Source organism: Onychomys torridus, chromosome 18 (assembly GCF_903995425.1).
Source record: "Onychomys torridus chromosome 18, mOncTor1.1, whole genome shotgun sequence".
Lineage (NCBI taxonomy): Eukaryota > Metazoa > Chordata > Mammalia > Rodentia > Cricetidae > Onychomys > Onychomys torridus.
This window is the reverse complement of record NC_050460.1, coordinates 56779153-56799254: the sequence shown is the minus strand read 5'-3', so window position 1 is coordinate 56799254 and position 20102 is coordinate 56779153. Positions and strand designations below refer to the sequence as shown.

Genomic DNA, 20102 nt, shown 5'->3' with positions numbered 1-20102 from the left:
CCTTGAATTCTAGCATTTGTGAGGCCAGCCAGGACTACATAGTGAGACCCTGTGGGGAGAGAGTGAAAGAGAGAGAGAGAGAGAGAGAGAGAGAGAGAGAGAGAGAGAGAGAGAGAGAGAGAGAGAGAGAGAGAGAGAGAGAGGATGAATATGAATAATCACCCTTGTGCAATATAAATATAAAGTGATATGGACACTCTGGGAAATCATATGGATGTTCCCTAATCTGAAACAGAGAACGATGACACAACACCACTTGTGCATGTATTCTCAAAGACTGAGAAAGCAGTCACTCAGGGAGACAGGTCTATGCAGTGATGAACCCGTAGCAGGGAAGCACCATTTGTTATCATTAAGAGCCAAGAGGTAGAAGCAGCTTTACTGTCCATCATCAGATGAAGGGCTGAACAAAATGTGGTGCATGAAGACAATGAGATTTTATCCACCCGTGTAATTCAAGGAATTCCTATCACACGCTATAAGACTGAGGAACCTTGAGGGCATTATGCTAAATGTTACCATCCTGTTAAAAATGCAATATATGACTTTTACCTGTAAAGGAACCCTTTAGGAATGAAATTCACAGACACAGAAAGAAAAATGTGCTTCTCAGAGGCTGCAGGGGGGAGCACCAGGAGACTCTCTAATGGACATAGTACTTTAGACTCCGGATGCTGAAGTTCTGATGAGGACAGCAGTGGGCACACAGGCAAAAGCATGGCAGATAGCAAGTTTTACATTCTTCATACAATTAAAAAAAAAAATGGGATTCTTGAGTTACCAAAATCAAGGAGAGGACACAAAGTTTGGAAGAGGCCATGTTGGGGTGTGTGTGTGGTGGTTTGAATAAGTGTGGCCCCATAGACTCATGTGTTTGAATGCTTGGTCTATAGGGAGTGGCACTATTAGGAGGTGTGGCCTTGTTGGAGGAAGTGTGTCACTGTGGGGGCGGGGTTTGAGGTCTCATTTGCTCAAGCTGTGCCCAGTGTAGAACTCAGTTCTCCTCTTGTTGCCTGAGGATCAGAATGTAGAACTCTCAGCTGCCTCTCCAGCACCATGTCTGCCTGTATACTGCCTTGCTTCCTGCCATGATGATAATGGACTGAACCTCCGAAAGTGTAAGCTAGCCCCAATTATATGTTTTCCTTTATAAGTGTTGCTATGATTATGATGTCTCTTCACAGCAATAGAAACCCAGAGCAAGACAGGGCTGTCCTGTGGAGTGGGAGGAGAAGCTTGGGATCAAGATGTATTGTATGCATGTATTAAATTGTCAAAGAATAAATGAAAGGTATTTAAAAATAAATAAAATGAAGTCAGGTATGGTAGCTCACACCTGTAATCCTAGCACTTGGCAGGCTGGGGTGAAAAAATTATGTATTTGAGACTAGGTTGGGTAACACAGTGAGTTCCAGGCTACTAAACCTAGAGTAAGACCTTGTCTCAAAAACATTTGTGATAAATTATCGTTATTCTTCTTGTCTATACCAAGATAACTTGCCACTTAGTCTGTTTTGTGCTCTTATAACAGAATAGGAGCGGTCAGTTAACTCATAAAGAACAGAGATTTGTCCTTGGAGTTCTGGACTCAAGGGAATCAACCACACAGCAGCCAGCAGCTGATGGAATGGTCTAAGACAGAGCGGAGAGAGGAAGAAGAGGCTGAACTTGCTTTTATTAAAAGAAAATGGAACTACTGATGCAAATCCACTCACGAGAGCTTAATCCTCACGACCAAACCACCTTTATTGTATGTCTCCTCACAACACTCATATTAGATATTTCTAACCCATCAGCTTTGGAGAACACATTCAAGCCATAGCAGGCACTAAATTCTTTCTGTCTCCAATATGGACATCAGGACCTGTTGACTGAGTAACTTCAGATGGTCACTTGTCCTCAACACTACCTAAGCCACTATTACCCGTGATCTTAATGAGGGCTCCTGATCCCTCTTGATGTTGACAAGTGTTCCCTGGCACCCGCTCTAATCACACTCTCCCTCTAGCCCTAATCTAGGCAGACCAATGGAAACATCCAGTCCTCTTTCCTTTACCACAACAATGAATCAATAACTCGGTGAGAGGGGCCCCCCCACCCCGCCCTGTAGCGTGAGAGGGCGGATGTTTAGAATCACCATTTTGTACTGTTAAAAATCAATAGGGCGATGGCTCTGCCCCAGACTCCCTCAAGCATAGTACAAAGTCTGAATAAAAATAGAGACTCGAAAGTGCTGCTGCTAGAATTGAGACTAAGGACGCATGACCACCAGCAAGTCCTTGACTAGCATGGGCTTTTTCTGGTAACGGCTTTACGGACACAGAATCCACATGGCACAGAGTCCTTCTTTTTAAGGTGTATAACTCACTGGGGTTTAGCATATTTCCAGAGTTGTGCAATGGTTACAACAAGCTAATGTTAGCACATTCTGTGCCCCCGTCATGGAATGCCTGCACCCATTAACCCATTAACCCGTCTTCTTTCCTTACTCCCTTGTCCTGACTTTCCCCTACCCTGTCTCCAGAGATTCGACTCTTCTGGACAGATTGTAAAATTGGGATCAGATCACACGTGTAACCAGGTTTTACTCAGGAAAGAAGAAAACCCAGTTCTGCACCATGACACAGACTGTGTGTTGAAACTTTCACTGAATTAACAACTGGCAAGTGGGGCGGGCGGAGGTCTAGAAAAGATAAAAGCCCCTTATCTCTGAGCGCCAGCTCTGCCATTGGCTGGATTTTCCATGACGTCACTCCAGAGTACCCCTCCCTGGGCTGCAGCTCTATCACCAAATAAAGCCAAGGAGGGCTCTTCTGGCTCTGCAACTGTGACCTTCAGTCAAAGTGGACCCAACGACAACGAGAATAGCAAGTCCATCTCATCTGATGTGGTAAGACAAGCATCAGACAGCTGTATTTTCCACAGCGGAGGGGCCCATCCGACAGCTACGGTTGTCCTCGGCAGCCCGCGTGGGTTTGCCAGCCACCGCCCCCGGGGCACAGCTGGCGTCTCTCACCTTCTGACAGAATCTCGTGGTGAGCCCATCCTCCGCCGACTCAGCAAATTCTGTCCAAGGAAGCTTCTCTCGTGTACAGAAAGCAAAGGGCATGTCTGTAAAAACAGAGAAAGGTTGGGAATGAGTCACATGGTCCCTAGTGAGTATCCTCAGCCCAGAGCAGGTCGCCGCTGGGATCTTTCTTTTCCTGGGGTCAGGGAGACGTCTTCAGAAATAAGCCATTCAATAATACCGCAAAAAGTTTGAAAACTACTGGGCAGGAGGCACGTGCCCCAAGATAAAGGCATTGCCTCCATGATCTCTAGCTAGACCCTGCCAGGGCTTTAATTCAGAGGAAATATTTCATTATACTGTGTTTTGTTTGTTTATTTGGCCTTATTCTGCTATGTATGTGTGTGCGCGTGGGGGGTGCTGAGTTCGAACTCGGGTCTTTGGGCAAACTAATCACTGTAGCACTGATTACACCACCATACTTCTGTTCTTTTCGGTGCTAAGGATTCAACTCAGGGCCTCATGCATGTTGGGCAAATGCCCTACCAGTGTGCTATGTAAACTGATATCTCACCATGATTGACTAAGTCTTCCTTGTCCTGGAAGCAGCTTGGTGGTAGGGCACCCCATCTAGCACACTCAAGGCTTAGCTAGATTCAGACTCTCCACTACAGAAATGCAAACGTTTTCTACTACTAGTCATGCTGAGTATCCTGCTACATAGTTCCTGGGAATTCTGGACTGTTCACACTCTCTGCCCACTGCCTGGTTGTTTCCTACTGAGCAGTTTGGTTTGTTGTTATTTGTTTGTTTGTTTGTTTGTTTGTTTTCCTTGACTTGAAGTACTGCATATGTTGACTGGGCCCATTCGTTTTTTGTTTTTGTTTTTGTTTTGTTTTGTTTTGTTTTGTTTGGATTTTTGAACCTGGGTTTCTCTGTGTAGCCTTGGCTATCCTAGAACTCTGTAGACCCTCGAACTCACAGAGATCCGCCTCCCTCTGCCTCCTGAGTGCTGAGATTAAAGGCATGCACCACCACTGCTGGGCCCTGTTCAGCCAGTACTCTTTAGCTTCCTGTCATATACAAACCCGTCTCCTTTTGTTTTAAATTGGCTAGCCAAGTGGATGTTTCCAGATGTTTGCTGTTGCTCTTCTGGTTCTGAACCGGGCCATCTTGAAGAAACACATCACCTCATGACATGACCCGGTTGTGTTTAACTTGTGTCAGCATGGAGTTTGTGGCCTGTTTAGGAATCATGACAATAGCCAATGGTGACCAAACATGGCACCTACCACGGGAGTGGGCAGCTCAACTCTCACGCATTGCAGAGCTGGTGGGGTCTTTTTCCTTTCACATCAAAGAAAGAGAAGCCACAGCTTCACATTCCTCCCAGTCTCTGTGAGCCCGACCCTAAGGCTACACCTGAGCTACCATGCTACCATTGTCTCTGTCAGCCACATAGCCACACAGCAGGCAGAAGATGTTGCCAACAGAGTCCAGAGAACCTTGCTTCCAGGCTCAAGATTCCCTAAAGTCCTTCACAGTCCAGATAAGAGAACTATTTTAAGGAATCCAGCAAGAAGAACCACTAATAACAAAAAATATTCCCCGATGACCATTAATTCTCAGCTTCCAGAATGTAAGAAGTGACTTAAGTGTCCCCAGAGAACAACATTTCCCATGCTGATTTCATTTCATGTTGTTAAGGGTTCCAAATTTCTGTTTCCCTTTGAATGGCTCCTTTTCCTGTATACATAAATATCCCAATGTGAATAAATTTGTCAAAAAAAACCCAAGATATAGGATGGAGATTAAAGGAAGCAGGCCCTACAAAGTCCCAGAAAGTTTTTTCAACTAGAGGGGAAGGGTTCCACATTCCTAGACCTAACATGGAGTCAGCCTCATGAGTAAGACATGAGTTTGTTCTTAAGAACAGCTAGTCTAGAGAAAAACACATTGATTATACCAGACAGAGTACTATACACCTGGAATCCCAGGACTCAAGAAGTAAGCTCATCCTGAGCTTGAGATCAGCCTTGGCTACATAGAGAAACCCTGTATCAAAACAAAACAAAACAAAACAAAACAAAACAAAACAAAACAAAAGCCCACAACAACAAAACAAAACAAAACAAAAAAAACCCAACAACAACAAAAACAAAGCGAATGAGATAGTTTATGGTCTTGGAAAGTGTATTAGTTACTCTGTTATTGCTATGATAAAAATATCGTAACTAAAAGCAATTTACAGGATCGTTTATTTTGGTTTATAGTTCCAGAGGGAGAGTCCATGATGGCCGGGGAGGAAGACAGAGCAGGAAGCTGGGAGATCACATTTCTGATCTACCCATACATAGGAAGCATAGGGGCGGGGACAGAGATAGAGAGGGAGAGAGATAGACAGTCACAGAGAGAGAACAGGAAGTGGCCCTAGGCTGTAATTGCTCAAAGCTGGCCCCCAGTGACCTACTTCTTCCATTAAGGTTGTACCTTCTACATATACACCATGGAGTACTACTCAGCAGAGAAAAACAACGACAGCATGAAATTTGCAGGCAAATGGATGGAACTAGAAAATACCATCCTGAGTGAGGCAACCCAAACCCAGAAGGACAAACATGGTATGTACTCACTCATAAGTGGATACTAGATAGAAAGCAAAGAACAATCAGACTGCAACCCACAGAACCAGGGAGGCTATACAGCAGGGGGGGACCCTAGGATGATGGTGGCTTATAAAAAACTTTTGGTTTTACTCAATCACTGGGCAAGCCTCAGTGAAACATTTCACTATGAGGATAAAAATTTGTACTGTATCAAGCTGATAATAGGAAAAAATTAAATAAAAATGGGGGAAAAAAAGGTTGTACCTTCTAAAGGTCCCATAGCATCCCCAAACAGCACGCCAACTGGAGACCAAGTGTTCAACCATCTGAACCGATGGGGACGCTTCTCATTCGAACCACCACAGACAGCCGTACTGTCTCAAGGACAGAGTACAGAAACTGCCCTAGGGAGTCTCCAGGGTCTCCCAAAGGAGGAAGCATTGATGGTGGAGCAGGCGTTCCAGAGCCAATAAAGCAAAGAGTTGGTTAAATCATCCAACAGATGTCTTAGTGCTTCTTATACAACAGGGATTACTGTAGCCACTGTAGATAAGGTGGGCACGTGGAAGTAGGGATCAAGAAAATAATTACCCAACAAATGCAAGCAATGGTCCCATGGAGTCAGTCTAACGGAAGCTACAGACAAGAGTCAAACAAGATTGGAGGATAAATGTGGTAAGAACAGGGAGAGTAACATAATGACCACCATGACCTTTGTCCTCTTCCTCTTGGTACGAGGTGGATTCTCTTCTAGAGAGTCCCACCAGTCTGAAGGAAGTAATCCAGAGATACTAGCATGGGAATTACCTATGCCAGAGCACCCTAAACAGCACTCAGAGGATAAGCCTCTCCCCAAAACTTATAGTTGAGTTTCAACTTTCAGTCCTCAATCTTAAAAATATAAGCAGATGTGTGAAAAGGGGGGCAGCCCAGAACAAGTAAGGACCATACCAGGGGACAAAATGCTATTTAATGTCACTACCCTCGGAGGTAAGAGAAGACGCCGCAAACATGAGACAAGATCCAGGGATGATGAAACGAGGACTTCCCGAACAAAGGAACGCCCATGAATTCAGGATATGACAACAGAAGAGAAAGAATGATGGCCGGGGAGATGGCTCCTCGGTAAGGTACATGTTCTGTGAGCATGAGAACCTGAGTTTGGAGTCCTGGGATGCACATAAAGAGCTGGGTGTGCTGGAGAGGTAGGGACGGAGACATGCAGATTCCTGAAGCTCACTGGCCAGAAAATCTAGCCAACTTGATGATCTTCAGGTTCAGTGGGTGTCCTGGGTGGATTTTTGTCGATTGACACAAGCTGGAGTTATCTGGGGGGAGGGATCTTCATTGAGAAAATGCCTGCATCCGATTGCCTGGAGGCTAGTCTGTGAGGGGCATTTTCTTGATTAAGGATTCCTGTGGGAGGACCCAGCCCACAGGAGACTACACAACCCCTGGGCAGGTGGTTCTGAGTTGTATGAGAAAGACTGAGCAAGCCATGGAGAGCAAGACAGTAAGCAGCGTTCCTCCACCGTCTCTTTCTCAGTTCCTGTCTCCAGGTTCCTGCCCTCAGCTTGTGCCCTGACGTCCCTCCAGGATGGACTCTTACCAATAAGATGTAATGAACCCTTCCTGCCCCAGGGGCTGGTGGCAGAAAAGGAAGTTGGACTATAGTACCAGGAGTGGGCTACTGATGTGACAAGTGCTGTCCTTAGGTGGACGGCTTTCGGAACGTTGGATTAGAAATGAAAACTATAAGCAGAGCTTAATGGGCCATCCCAGTAGGAGCTTGGAAAGGTGGGCTGAGAACAACATGGACTTGGAAGGCCCAGCTCAAGAGGTTTTTAGAGGAGAACAATATTAACACTGGACTGGGCTAGATAGTATACCTGTGATATTTTCGCAAAGAATGTGGCTGGTCTCTGTCCTTCTGAGAACTTGCCTGAGGATTTTAAAAACTTTAAAAATTTAAAAGTAATGGACTCATTCCTTTGGTAGAGGAGGTTTCAAGACAGCATAATATTGGCTCCATCATGTGGTTACTAGTAAGCACTCTAGTGCAGGTCTACATTAAAGAAGAGAAGGTAGGGCCAAAAGAAATATAAAATGCACAGTTTGAAAAGTAAAAGGACAATGTAGAAAAGTAGAGGAAAAATGAGAAAATTCTGGAGCTAGGCTGGAGACAGAGCCTAACAGAGTATCAGGAAGTGAGGCTACAGAGGGGGCAGAGACAAGCTGAATGAAAATTGTAAGAAGACATTTAGTCTAGGCCCAAACGAAAACTCAACACAGCATCCTTCACACTAAAGTTCACGGCACCAAAGAGCAACTCAGTAGTTTTTCTCTTTATTTTAGAAAGAGATGGCGGCCATTTTCCACAACAGATCAGTTTTAATATCATCCCCTCTGCTTCCTGCCCTCACCAGAAAAAGTGCTCAGAAGGACCCGGATGGTACCCACTCAGTTACTTTCTCCCTGACCCTGATTTTCAAGGAAAGCAGCCACGAAATGGCCGGTCCCTCTCCCTTCTCTGTTTTCACATAAAGTTTACGAAACTTAAACTTTTCTGCTCAGCTCATCGGAACACTTTCTCTCTTTTCTTCTGGGAAGAAGTGTAGCCTGATTCTAGGAGAAAATGAATTAAAAACTCTAAAATAGCTGCTGTGGTGGCACACGTCTTTAATTCCAGCACTGGGGAGGCTGAGGCAAGTGGATCTCTGTGAGTCTGGGGCCAGCCTGGTTTACATAGAGAGTTTCAGGATAGCCAGGGCTACATAGGGAGACCCTGTCTCAAAAACAAGCAAACAAACAAAAAACAAAAATAACCCTCTAAGATTGTAATTTTTTTTTTTTTTTGGCAAAGAATAAAAGAATGCAAGACAACATGGAAAGAGACAAGAATGTATATCAAAAGACTAAGCATGTAGAATAATGGATTGAAAAGAGTACACACAATGGAACATCCTCACAAAACTGTAGCAATATTAGCAAAGCCAGAAGTCCTACAAGCTTCCAGAGAAAAGTAAGCAAACCAAAGACAATGACTGGGTCATAAATCTAAGCAACTTTGAGCCGGTCAAAAGCACTCGAGGCTAGAGGTCAATGGAACAAGGTATCCAAACTTCTGAAGATAAAAAATTTCTAACCTAGAATTTGATATGTATTCAAACTACTAGGCAAGTCGTAAAGACACAGATTTTCACACCCACAGGTATCAAGAGGCTTACCTCTCTCCTCAGGGAACCATTCTGCAATTGAAGTCAAAAGCAGAGAAAGGGCTGCTCCTTCATAGTGAAGGAAGGCTCTCTCTGAGTGGCCAGCAGAGGGGGCAACTAATTCATACAGGAGCCATCAGAAGCCTGTGGATTCTTTCTTAGATGGAATTGATAGACCACTTAATGTGTCTAAACAGGTTAAAGGGATTTAGAAACATAGAAAGGGTAAAGACAGAACTTGTATGTAGAACACAATGCAAAATTTTAGGGGGAAGCAAAGTGGTTCAGGGGAAAACGGCTTGGCAGAGCCTGAATGGGAATGTGGCAGGGAAGGTGTGCATGTGTAGAGGACGGTTGTGTGCACTGGGGTAAAGGGTGCACAGATGAGGCAAAACTGAAAAATTAGGGGAGATGAGTCAGTGGAGCTTGCCTGACAACCTGAGCTTAACCTGCAGGTCCCACATGCTGGAGGGAGAGAGCCGAGTCCTGCAGGCTGTTCTCTGACCTCCATATGGTGCATACATGTGCATGCATGTGCGTGCCTATATGTACACGTCACAAAAAAGTGTCTGAAAAACTGAAAATTCAGAAATCAAAGGAAATTCCCCAGGAACCCACTGAGTGTTAAAAGAATTATCTCTGGGAGAACACTTACTTTTGTTTTTATTTTGATAACAGACCATGTTATCAAAAATAACATGTTATTTCCCTGACAATTAAAACATAACAAATAACACGAGGAAAAGGTCCATAGTACCAAAAATGTATACAACAGAAGACTCCGTTTCATATAAAGAGGGCAGCCAGAGGGCCCAGACTAGCTGGAAGGAATTCACAAAAACCAAGGAGAAGCGTGTGGATGATGCTCCGTGAGCTTATTCTGAGCCTGTGCACAGCCCAGGGTGTGATTCCCTGGGGCTAAAGAGAAAAGGCTAACAGTGTTGGCTGCTGGTGATTTTACCTGGATCCACAATGATGGAGGGAAGGAGAGAGACAGGGGCTGCTTGGTTTCTAGTGTTGTTAAATACATTGTCTAGTCCAGCCATCCTGGCACATGCTTGTAATCCCAGAGGCAGGCCTGGTCTACAGTGAGTTCCAGGACAGTCAGGGGTACACAGAGAAACCCTGTCTCAACAAAACAAACCCCACCACCACCACCACCAAACAAACAAACAAACAAAGAAAACCAACAGAAGCAGAAAGAAAGGAGATAAAAAACAAAAACCAAAACCTCAGGCAGCAGATACTCTTGAGATAACACACAGAGGCTAAAGGTGGCTGAGAAAGAATCTTGGTAGAGACTTACTCCATGCTTCCTGGAAGCAAATGATATTGACTCCACACATCGCAGCCACCTCGACAATAGCCTCTATGCGTTTGTGGAGGGCAGAGACCTGGCGATTTAAAAAGCAAGGATTAGACTATATTCAGTCCTATATTGTTGAAACAACTTCAAAGAATTTACCCCTCTGCAGATAGAACATCAAAACTGCCACTCCCAGAAGGGGGCGGGGGTTAGTGTTTGTTATTTTCATCAGATTAAAACCTATAAGATAGATGGAGGGGAAGCAGCTCCGGGCTCCCACAAATAGGGGCTGGGGCCCCTCCCCATCCTTCATCTTCCAAATACCATCCCCCAACCCACCTCACTCAACCCCCCTGTGATGGAGAAACTGCATCTTTCTGATGGTGTTGCTGAACGGTGTGAATCAGTACGGCTGTACTTCCAGTATGCAGGGCAGGGGTGTGTCCATGCACAGGCACCTCCTCCACACACGCCCCTCCCATACCCTAGGCTAGCTGCTCTCTGAATCCAGGGCTGTCCACTCTGTAGCATCCTGCCTTTAAGGTTTCAGTGGGCTTGCTCTACCACTTCCGCTATCCAGTAAGATCTGGCTTTCTGGCTGATTGAAATCTTAAATTTACTGGGATGTGCTCGCAGCCAGGAGTGTGAAACACACACACACACACACACACACACACACACACACACACACACCTGTCTTCCAGACTGGAATGTGCTCGTAGCCAGGAGTGTGCCACACCACACACACACCTGTCTTCCAGAGGATGATGTCATCCGTATCCCACCTCACCCTCTACAGACTCTCAGCTCTGTGTGGGCACTCCAATGGCAATACTGTTCCTACTGTGGTACTATGTTTCCTTTGCCATTTGTCACTCAGAGGACCCTCAGGCTCCTTGCAGGGAAGGAAGAAAACATACTTGTCATTTGTGTCCTCAGCCTGAGGTCTGGTTCCCAGAAGATAATCAGACTTGTTTGTTTAAAAAAAAAGGGGGGGGGGGGGGGGGGGGGGTTGGCTGCTGCAACCCTAAGCAGCTCATTCTTTCCTCTGTCCTTAGTCTCTCTCCTCCCTGACTGGAGGCTGTGAGCTTGTCAGGCACGGGAACCCACATTTGCTCAGCGCCATCAACATGTAAGTAGACTTGTAGGTACAGTGGGGCTCAGAATGTCCCTGTCCCCCCACAGTGCCTGACAATCTAGATGACAAGCTTGTTCACAAACAATAAATTCAAAGGGAAAGATAAACTGAGAATCACATCGTGTGTGCGTGTGTATGTGTGTGCGCGCGTGCGTGCATGCACGCACGCCCTTTCAGCTCTCTTCCACATATATGGAAGTGTAGGACCAGTCTGACCCGGGATTCAAGTGACCCCAGCTTTCCTGCAGAACACTTAAGAATGATCAAGTATGCTGAGGTTACCACCATGGACAAAAGCCACCAAAGTTCCAGCAAAATCTTTTCCTTTGATACAGCCGTGGAAAAGCCATGTAAATAAACCACTTGCATCGGTGACATGGTATTTTAGAGAACTGTAAAATATTATCACATCAATTAACTATACAATCCTAAAGGAATGTCTACCATAGTCTCACAACCTGTGGGACTTTCGGTAAACAGATTTCTCAGCATAGTGAGCTCCTTCCTGGCTTTATGATAAGCAGAAAAACACAGGTATGATACTGGTCAGAGCACCCTGGCAGAGGTGGCCTTGGGCCAGGAAGCATCCTGGGGAGCGAGCTCCAGCTGTCAAGGGGGCCCTTTCTCAGTTGGTGAATGAGATTTCAGGTCAGGGGTGGTACAGTGGCTGAAGGGTGGGTAGAAAGATGAGCAAGGCGTGAGAAGAGGAGGGAAGAGCTAGAAGAGCTGGGGACAAGATTGAAGGAAGAAGAGGGACAGAAAAGCGACTCAGACCCCCAGGACAGCCAGCCGGTGACTGCACACTGGGGCAAGCCAGAGCCCCGTTGATATGATACGTGCACTGTTAAAAATGACCACACCTGTTCAGCGACAGGAGCAGATGTGGGGAGCGGGATTCTGTTCTGCACGAGCCCCACACGCACGATCTGGGGGCATCTCTGCTGCTCCGCGGCTGCTCCAAAGGCGTAGCCCTTCAGTTCAAAGTTTCTTTCTGAGGCCGTTTCTAAAGCTTTTCTGGGCAGATCGAGATTCCTGAAAAGGTGGGAGAGAAGAGAAAGAAGATTTTGAAGAGTCTGATGTATTTAAACCTCCACCCTCCTCCCCGGTCGGGGAAGGGGCATCAGATGTAGAGTGTGGATTTAGCATGTGTAAAGCCCCAAGTCAGACCCAACACTGATAATAATCCCCCTACCTCTCTGTAGCTGTTTATCAGATAAAGAGCCTTAGAGTATCTCTTTTGGTCGGACTGGGATATGAATAGACACCCCATTGACTGGGCAAACTGGGGGACTCTAGCATGGAGGAGGCCTGCCTAGGCCTGGCAAAGCGAGGAAGTGTTATCTATCAACAGGCTGGTGTTTGGAATTACAGAGGATCAGGGCGGACTACAGTCTCAGCGGCCAGCACAGATAGGAAGGAATTGGCTTCAAAAAAATGTGTTTGAACCAGGATCAGAGGGGTATGTGGAGCCTAGGGTTTGGGCCAGCTGTGCTACCAGAGAGGGGGTAGGGGGCTCAGGAGGCCAGCTGGATGGAGGCCAGGAACTGCTTTTTTTTTTTTTTTTTTAAATAAAAGAAGGCCCCATGCACTCATTTGTCCCTCAGGAAACAGAGTTCCAGGAAGTCAGCCCAGAGCCTTGTTCTCTGATACTCCTTCAGCTAGTTCCAGGCCTGGTGCTGGGTGGGTGGTGGGTGAGTACTGGATGGGGGCTGAATGGGTGCTGGGTGGGTGCTGGGAGGGTTTGATAGGGTGCAGCTGTGAATGCTTACCCACATTGGTGTTCATCACTAGCTGCTGAGGATTATTTACCTTCTACCACAGAGACTATGGGTCAGGCAGCAAATACCTCCTGATGCCTGTTGCATGCCCAGGCCTGGGGTAAAACCCCAGGGGCATAGTTCATGGCCCAGGGCCAGGAAGGGCTTACCATCTAAAGGCAAAATGATTATAAAATAGCAAGAACACATCAAAAAAATAACCTGACAGGCATTACCTAATAATACTATTTCTCTCCTACTTGAAGTCACTCTCTTAAAGACATTTCTTTCAAAATCACAGCCCTGTCAGCCCAAGCCCCCTGTCTCCACCCCCTGCCAGGAGCTTTCCCTGACAGCTCTGAGTTGGGTTCCGCCCCTGACAATCAGCCTGCTTTTCAAACAGTCAAGGCTCTTTCCTCTGGCAGGTTAGAAATAGCTGTGGTGCCCACACCTGGCCTCTCCTCACTGTGACTGCCTCAGAGAGTCCTCCCACCCTTGGGTGGAGGGGCCCCTCGTGTGGGTCTCGGTCCCTGGGAAATCTTCCCTGGTGAAGACAGTCCCAGAGCTTCGGGGGGGGGGGGGCTACACACTGAGGACACGTGGACACCCACACCACCCGGAGGGAAAGGAGGAAGGCTCTGTGTGTTGGTTTCCCAAAGGCTATGGGCTCAGGAGCCAGGCTGTCCTTCCAGAGCGTCCTGTGGTTTCAGTCCAGGAAGATGGCAGGTGCAGCGAGCCTGGCTTGCTGGTGGACATCTCCCTCTACCACACCCCGGAGCTGCCTGTCTGCTGAGCACCACCATCTATTTTTTGCTAATCTCCTTTCCTTCCTGAATTCCACCTGAGTCCACTGCTGCCCCCACCTCTGCCTTCCATGAGATGGTGCACTTGATCATTCCCAGCTCCCTCCCTGTAGACACTCATTCCCTTGGGCCTGAGGGGAGGGGGTGCAGGCTGCTCCATACTGCTGGCCAGCTGCCTTTTGGCTTTGGGGTTCTGCAACTTCTTGGTGACCCCATCTATTTTTCTGGTTACCACCTGGAAGATCTCTCTGCCATCCTGCTGTTCAAAGCTGGAGATCCTCATTCCCTCCCCCTGCTTGCATTCAAGAGTTCCGAATCTACACTTGAGGCAAGGGTTTGATTTGGAGGAGTCTGTGGGACACTGCATGGCCACCATGAATGAACTGAATATGTGCCCCCACCATCATTAGAAATCCTAACCTCTAAGAGGGTATAGGATGTGACTAGGAGGTAAGAGTAGATCCCCTACAAATGGCATTAATACTTCTATTAAAGCCCACAATAACATGGCCTGCCTCTTGACCACACATCCACAGAACAAGAAGCCACCATTTATAAATCCAGAAACGGGCCCTCCCCAGACTTGAAACCTACCAATGAATCTCTAGTGCCATGAGGCAATGTATTTCTCTGAAAAGCCAGCCAGTAGATGATGTCGAAGCTCAGAAAAACTGTGATGGGCACTGATCAGCCATAGTCTGCGAAGGAATGGGACCCAGAAAATGAGTCTCCAGTCTGTTCAGGTGCCTTGTCCTGCATACAGCTGTCTGTACCTGTAGTTCAGTGGTTCTCAACCTTCCTGACACTGCGACCCTTTAATACAGTTCCTCACATCGTGGTGACCCCCAACCATAAAATCACTTAGTTGCTACCTCATAACTGTAATTTTGCGACTGTTATGAATGGCAATCAATGTAAATTATCTGATACGTGACCCCCCCAGGGGGTCGTGACCCACAGGTTGAGAACCACTTCTGTACATGCTTTCCGTGCCTCTGCCTCTCTTGCTATGAAGAATCTCAACTCTCCTTACCCCCACTTCAAGGAGGAAGGCTTGTTACTTCTCATCCTGGCTCCAAGACACATGCCTAGGTCCCTCCCTCTTACTAGGGTCCAGGCAGACCTAGCTTGAGGGCCCTAGGCTTCTGCTTTCTCAGCAACCTCACACACTTCAGGAACTTCATCTCTCTTCCTGCAGTGGCCCTTTGCCATCAGCTCTTCAGATGACTGAACGAGAGGTTTGTAACAAAGAAAATACTACTGTGAAGGGGAAATCATATCACAGCGCAGGGGGAAGAAAAGGAAGAAGTCTTCTCCAAGCTTTAGCTCCAGACCTCAAAGGGAGCCCTCTTAATGTTCGGTGCCTCCTCCCAAGGGCATAGAAACTGCAAATGGAAAGGCAGCATCCTGCACTCTCCGCTCTTCATCTTGCCTGTTTCGCTGGGGGCATGACAACTCTTCTATCAGCGAGGGACTGAACAGATGACTTCAGTCCCTTATAACCCTTGTGGGCCTGAAAGAGTCCCTTCACCTTGTGACATCCGAGCTGTCACGACATCATAGTACATTACTGTGTTTGTAGTGATCCTGATATAAACCCACACAGTATAGCCAGCCACATAAAAGTCCAACATAACATATACAATTATGTACAGAACAGAACACTTGATCATAATAGCCAGTAACAGTTACTGGCTTCTGTAAATGCTTCACTTTTAAATTAGAATGGACCATAATGGCTAATATAAAGCAGGACACTGAATCACACCAATACCTCATGCTCATAATCCCTCTTGATGGCATCTGTGTTTACATTAAAGGGTTACAATTTTAGGTCAGTGGTCCCTACTTATGGTGATGGCTGCTTTTGGTCAGCTTGATGTAAAATCTAGACATATCTAGGAAGAGGAAATCTCTGTTGATGGAGTGCCTCCATCAGATTGGCCTGCAGGCAAATCTGTGGGGTAATTTCTTAATTAATGATTGATGTGGGAGGGCCCAGCTCACTGTGGGTGGTGCTGCTCTTAGGCAGGTGGTCCTGGGTTCTATAAGAAAGCTGGCTGGGCAAGCTATGAGGAGCAAGCCCGTAAGCAGAACCCCTCCTCGGCCTCTGCTTCAGCTCCTGCCTCCAGGTTCCTGCTTTGAGTTCCCTTCAGGATTGACTGTGAGCTCTAAGCTGAAATAAACCCTTTCCTCCCTAAGTTGGTTTTGGTCGTTATTTTTATCACAGCAAAAGACAGAAAACTAAGACATCTAGCATGTGGCAAGCCTCCTGAATTCCATTCCTAGCTCCACAAAAGAAAAATCTTAAGAGGAGGGAAGGGGAGGGAAGGGGAGGGAAGGGGAGGGAAGGAAGGGATAGAGGGAGGAAGGAAGAAGTACCGTGACTAAAGATGAGTTTACAGCATGTAGGTTGGGGTAAGTACCCTTTGTCAAGTTGATACAACCACAAAGTCACCTAAGGATGGCCACACTCCTGTTGCTAAACAACATATGATACACAGCTTGAACATTCTTCCTAGTATGCACAGACCCGTTACATTCGCCATTCATGGTGATTGGGTCTCCCCCATTTAAAGAACAGAAAAAGGTGAGTATGTGAGAGTATACCCACCCACTCGCCCCTCATCCGGGAACTTCCACACATACCCTCATCTTGGTCCTTTATCTCTGTCACCCTCTTTAGCCCCATTCTCTGGCTCCCATTTAACAACTTAGGGACCACCCCGCCTTTTCATCCCTTGAGTCACAGCTAACAGACATCTCTGTGCCATCTGAAGCTACTTCCATGTCCAACCTGGAGTCCTCCTCCCACGTGCTCAGCCTTACCCAACATTCTCTGCTTCCTCTGACCTCCTTAACATATGGTCTCGAGTATTCTTCCCAGGCTTTCTTTCCATGGTGTGCTTGCTCTTCCTTCCTCTGGAAAGACCATGGGAGCACAGTTCTCAAGTTCTCAGAGATCCCTGTGAGCCCCTCAGCCACACAGCAGACAACCACAGACATTTCCACCTGAGACCTCATGCATACCTACAGGAGACTGAACGTGTCCATGTCTTTTTGTCATTTGTTTTTAGTAAATCATGTTTTTCTGTGACATACATTATTGAACACATACCTGACTTTTAAAATGAACAGCCACAAATGAAGAACCTGGTATATTTTTCTAATCAAAGTGACCAAGCAGTTGAATCCTAAAGCCGCAATAACGTTGCATGCACCCTACCATTTCCACTGGGTATGATCTCCTGTTTTGATGACTTCTGGTGGACAGTGAGTTTGTTTTCTCCAATACTTTCCTTTCATCAGTAGTCATGACAGATGGTTTACTGCTTCCAGAGAGTTCTACCAGGTGATGTTGTTGCAGTCTTTTAGTGACATCCCTATCACGGCTGACTAAAGAGTTCCGTTAGGCGGCCAAGGCTTCATTCTGCTTAATATGATATTCCTGAAACCTCATGGATGTCCTTCACATCATTCTTTAATATTTCTGTAAGCAATGTTCTGAACATTCAGGTTTCACTTCTCCTGTGCAGTCCTTAACACAGTCAAGAAAGTGGGTTTCTGAACGTTTAAGTTCCCAGGAATTCCTTAAAGCATCCGGTCAGATTTTAGTATCTGTGTGGCCACATTCAGCACATGCCTAGCACATGCCTAGCACATGCAGGAGACCCTGAGTTTGGGTCTCAGCAACACCAGCAAGAAAAATAAAGAAAAAGAACATCCCACCAAAAGCAGGAACCCGTGTATCACTTAATAGTCCCTCTAATGTCCGAGGCAAAAATAAGTGAACAACAAATGTTGAAATTAATGAATCCTTCTTGGCTCTGTTCTCGGGGGGTCTCTCATCTGTCTGGTGTGGGCAATGCTCACTCCCGTGTAGCTCTTTCATGACAAATATTTAATAAACATTGTCAGTGTATTGAGCACAGCAAGATAGGATGATTTGGGGAAGTAGCCGTGTACAAACTGGCCTCTGAAGAAGGACCAACAGTTTAAGCAGGAGGAGCTTTTAAGTATTTTAAAGATAGAATAATTTGCTATCTTTAGCTGAAATTTCTGCTCATAGCCAAACCTCACCCAAGCATAAGAATTAAGCATGCATGGTCACACCTTAAGAGGTAAGACATGGAAAGGTTGTCAGGGAAACAGAATCCAAGAAAAGAATGGAAAAACAAGAGAAGGCCCGTGTTTAGTTACTGGGAGCCAAGTCCCAGGGTCAGGGTCTGGCAGTCATAGGTTAGCACTGGTTAGCATTTTAGCCTTTGTTACAATTTTGCCCTAAGCTGTGGTTCTCCAAATGCTGATACAATACCTCTTACTTAGTAGTCCTTGACCTGGCCTCCCCACAGAATGTGTACCAGTCACTTCTGTGGGAAACATTTCTTTCTTTATAATGCCCCTCAATTTTACCTCTGATGCCAATGGTATCAATTCCACGATAACATGCTCACTTTACCCTTAAAACAAAGCAATTACCATCCCAAGGAACCCGGCCAGAATACCCCTTGTTTCATTGTGAGTCTCAATTCTAACACTTCTCATGTGACTAATTTGCCGCTGTTGCTGTGTGGTTTTATATGGGGCTGTGGAAACCTAGGCCTCTGGCATGCCCCGCAGGCCACTGAGCTACTATATCACCCACCTATATGACTGACTGGTCTCGAAAATACAGTAGAAAGTAGAGCATTTGGGGGTCATCTAACCCCTCATGGCTTACAGAGAGGTAGTTTTTCCCCCAAAAAAATGTCAATAAAGTTGTTCTATCATCCACTTGCTGTGGTAGATTTAGTGGATCAGCCCCGTGGCCCCCCCCCCCCCCCAAGAACTCTAAAGTTGTCGGGAACTACGGATTTCATCAGTTCTCTTTGGCTGATCAAGGTCATAGTACAAGGTCATTGGCACATGGAGAGGTCCTGGAGCAAACAGGCTGGATTGATCAGGCCACTGGAGGCAAGGAAGTGGAAAGAGATTTACTAAGGTCAGAGTCTACAGTTCATTGTAACAGCTGAGAAAACACCTTCCAGGGTTTAAGCAAAGGACAAGGGCAGTCCATTTAAAGACAACTTTCTGGTTGCTCCAGAAAAATAGATCAAAAAGGAAGTCCAGAATGGGGTCTTCCCCCAGCTCTGTTATACCAGATGCCCAACAATACCACTCTAAAATAAAATAAAAGTCTGGTGATCCACTGCCAGCTTGCCCACTGTGGGAAAAGATGTGCTGCCAGTTCTCTTGACTTGACAGTCGGGAAGCTTCTTAGCTAGTTTGAGTCAGTAGGCCCCCACCTCTAGGATGCTAGGTCACAGCAGGAAGGAGAGATCAAGGGACCCTAGTTGGAGGCCTTGGACAGACCTCCAGGGAGGAAGCTGGGATCTGGGTCAAAGCCAGTAAACTTAACGGAGAGAGCTTGAAGAGACAAATTCTCTTTCTTTCCTATTTTGTTCCACATAAGGTGTGTGTCAGGTGGTAATGCGGGAGGGGGTGCAAAGCAGTGTGTAAGGACTCACCCCCTAAAGGCTCTCATCACAGTTCGATGTGGCTTCAGCAAGATTCTTTACCACTGCTCCCACAGGGCCATTCCCAGCCCAGAAGCCCTCCCCCTTGCTCCCCAAGCCCACACATGGTGGTTACAATCCCTGCCCGCTCCCCAAACTCAGCCCCTGCATCCCTGACCTAGTCTGCTTGCCGTAGAGAACTCGCTTCACCTGGCCCAAAGCTTCGGGCGGCAGATGCTTTTCCAGACACTGCTCCAGAGACTGCCACTCGGGTCCCGCCATGGCCAGAGGCTGCAGGTTCTCGGGTCTCACAGGAATGGTCTGCCTTTTGGCCCCAGGATTGGGAGGAGAAGCCGGTGGAAGCCTGGCCGTTCTCCAACCGCATGGTATTGGACTCAACTCGGGGGAGGGTCCATGAGCAGACAACATTCTCCTCATGCCTCTGCTGACAGCAGCCAATCCGTGCTCAGGACCTTCGTAGTGAAACCGCCCCATTGGCTCTCCATCAAGGGCCAGACTTGCCTTCTGGACCAGTGTGGGTCACAGCTGGAGGCTTTCGCTGGCAGCTTTCTCCAGTCTGGGTGTCCATCTGTCCTCTTCCTTCTTTCTTGCCCGCCCTCATCCCTCGAACTCTCCCTTCTCCTGCCTCTGGCATAGCTAGAGATCTCTGATAGGCGGTGAGTGGGGGCTGAGGTCATTTGACCTGGGTCTTGGTCCACAGAACAGGTGGCAAGAAGCAATACTTTGGTGTCTGAGTATTTCTGGGGCCAGTCCA

At 46.8% G+C, this 20102-nt stretch overlaps 1 protein-coding gene across 1 annotated transcript in view; it reads right to left on the bottom strand.

Annotated features, from left to right (window-relative positions):
• Positions 1-19716, bottom strand: part of Upb1 (beta-ureidopropionase 1) — a 31291-nt gene extending 11575 nt beyond the window's left edge. The window contains exons 1-4 of the mRNA XM_036167951.1: positions 19506-19716; positions 12133-12304; positions 10135-10222; positions 3017-3111 (exon numbers count right to left, since the gene is read on the bottom strand). Of these exons, the coding sequence (XP_036023844.1) occupies positions 3017-3111; positions 10135-10222; positions 12133-12304; positions 19506-19609 (459 nt within the window). The 5' untranslated portion in view covers positions 19610-19716. The remainder of the gene's footprint in view (positions 1-3016; positions 3112-10134; positions 10223-12132; positions 12305-19505) is intronic.
• Between the last annotated feature and the right edge of the window lie 386 nt (positions 19717-20102).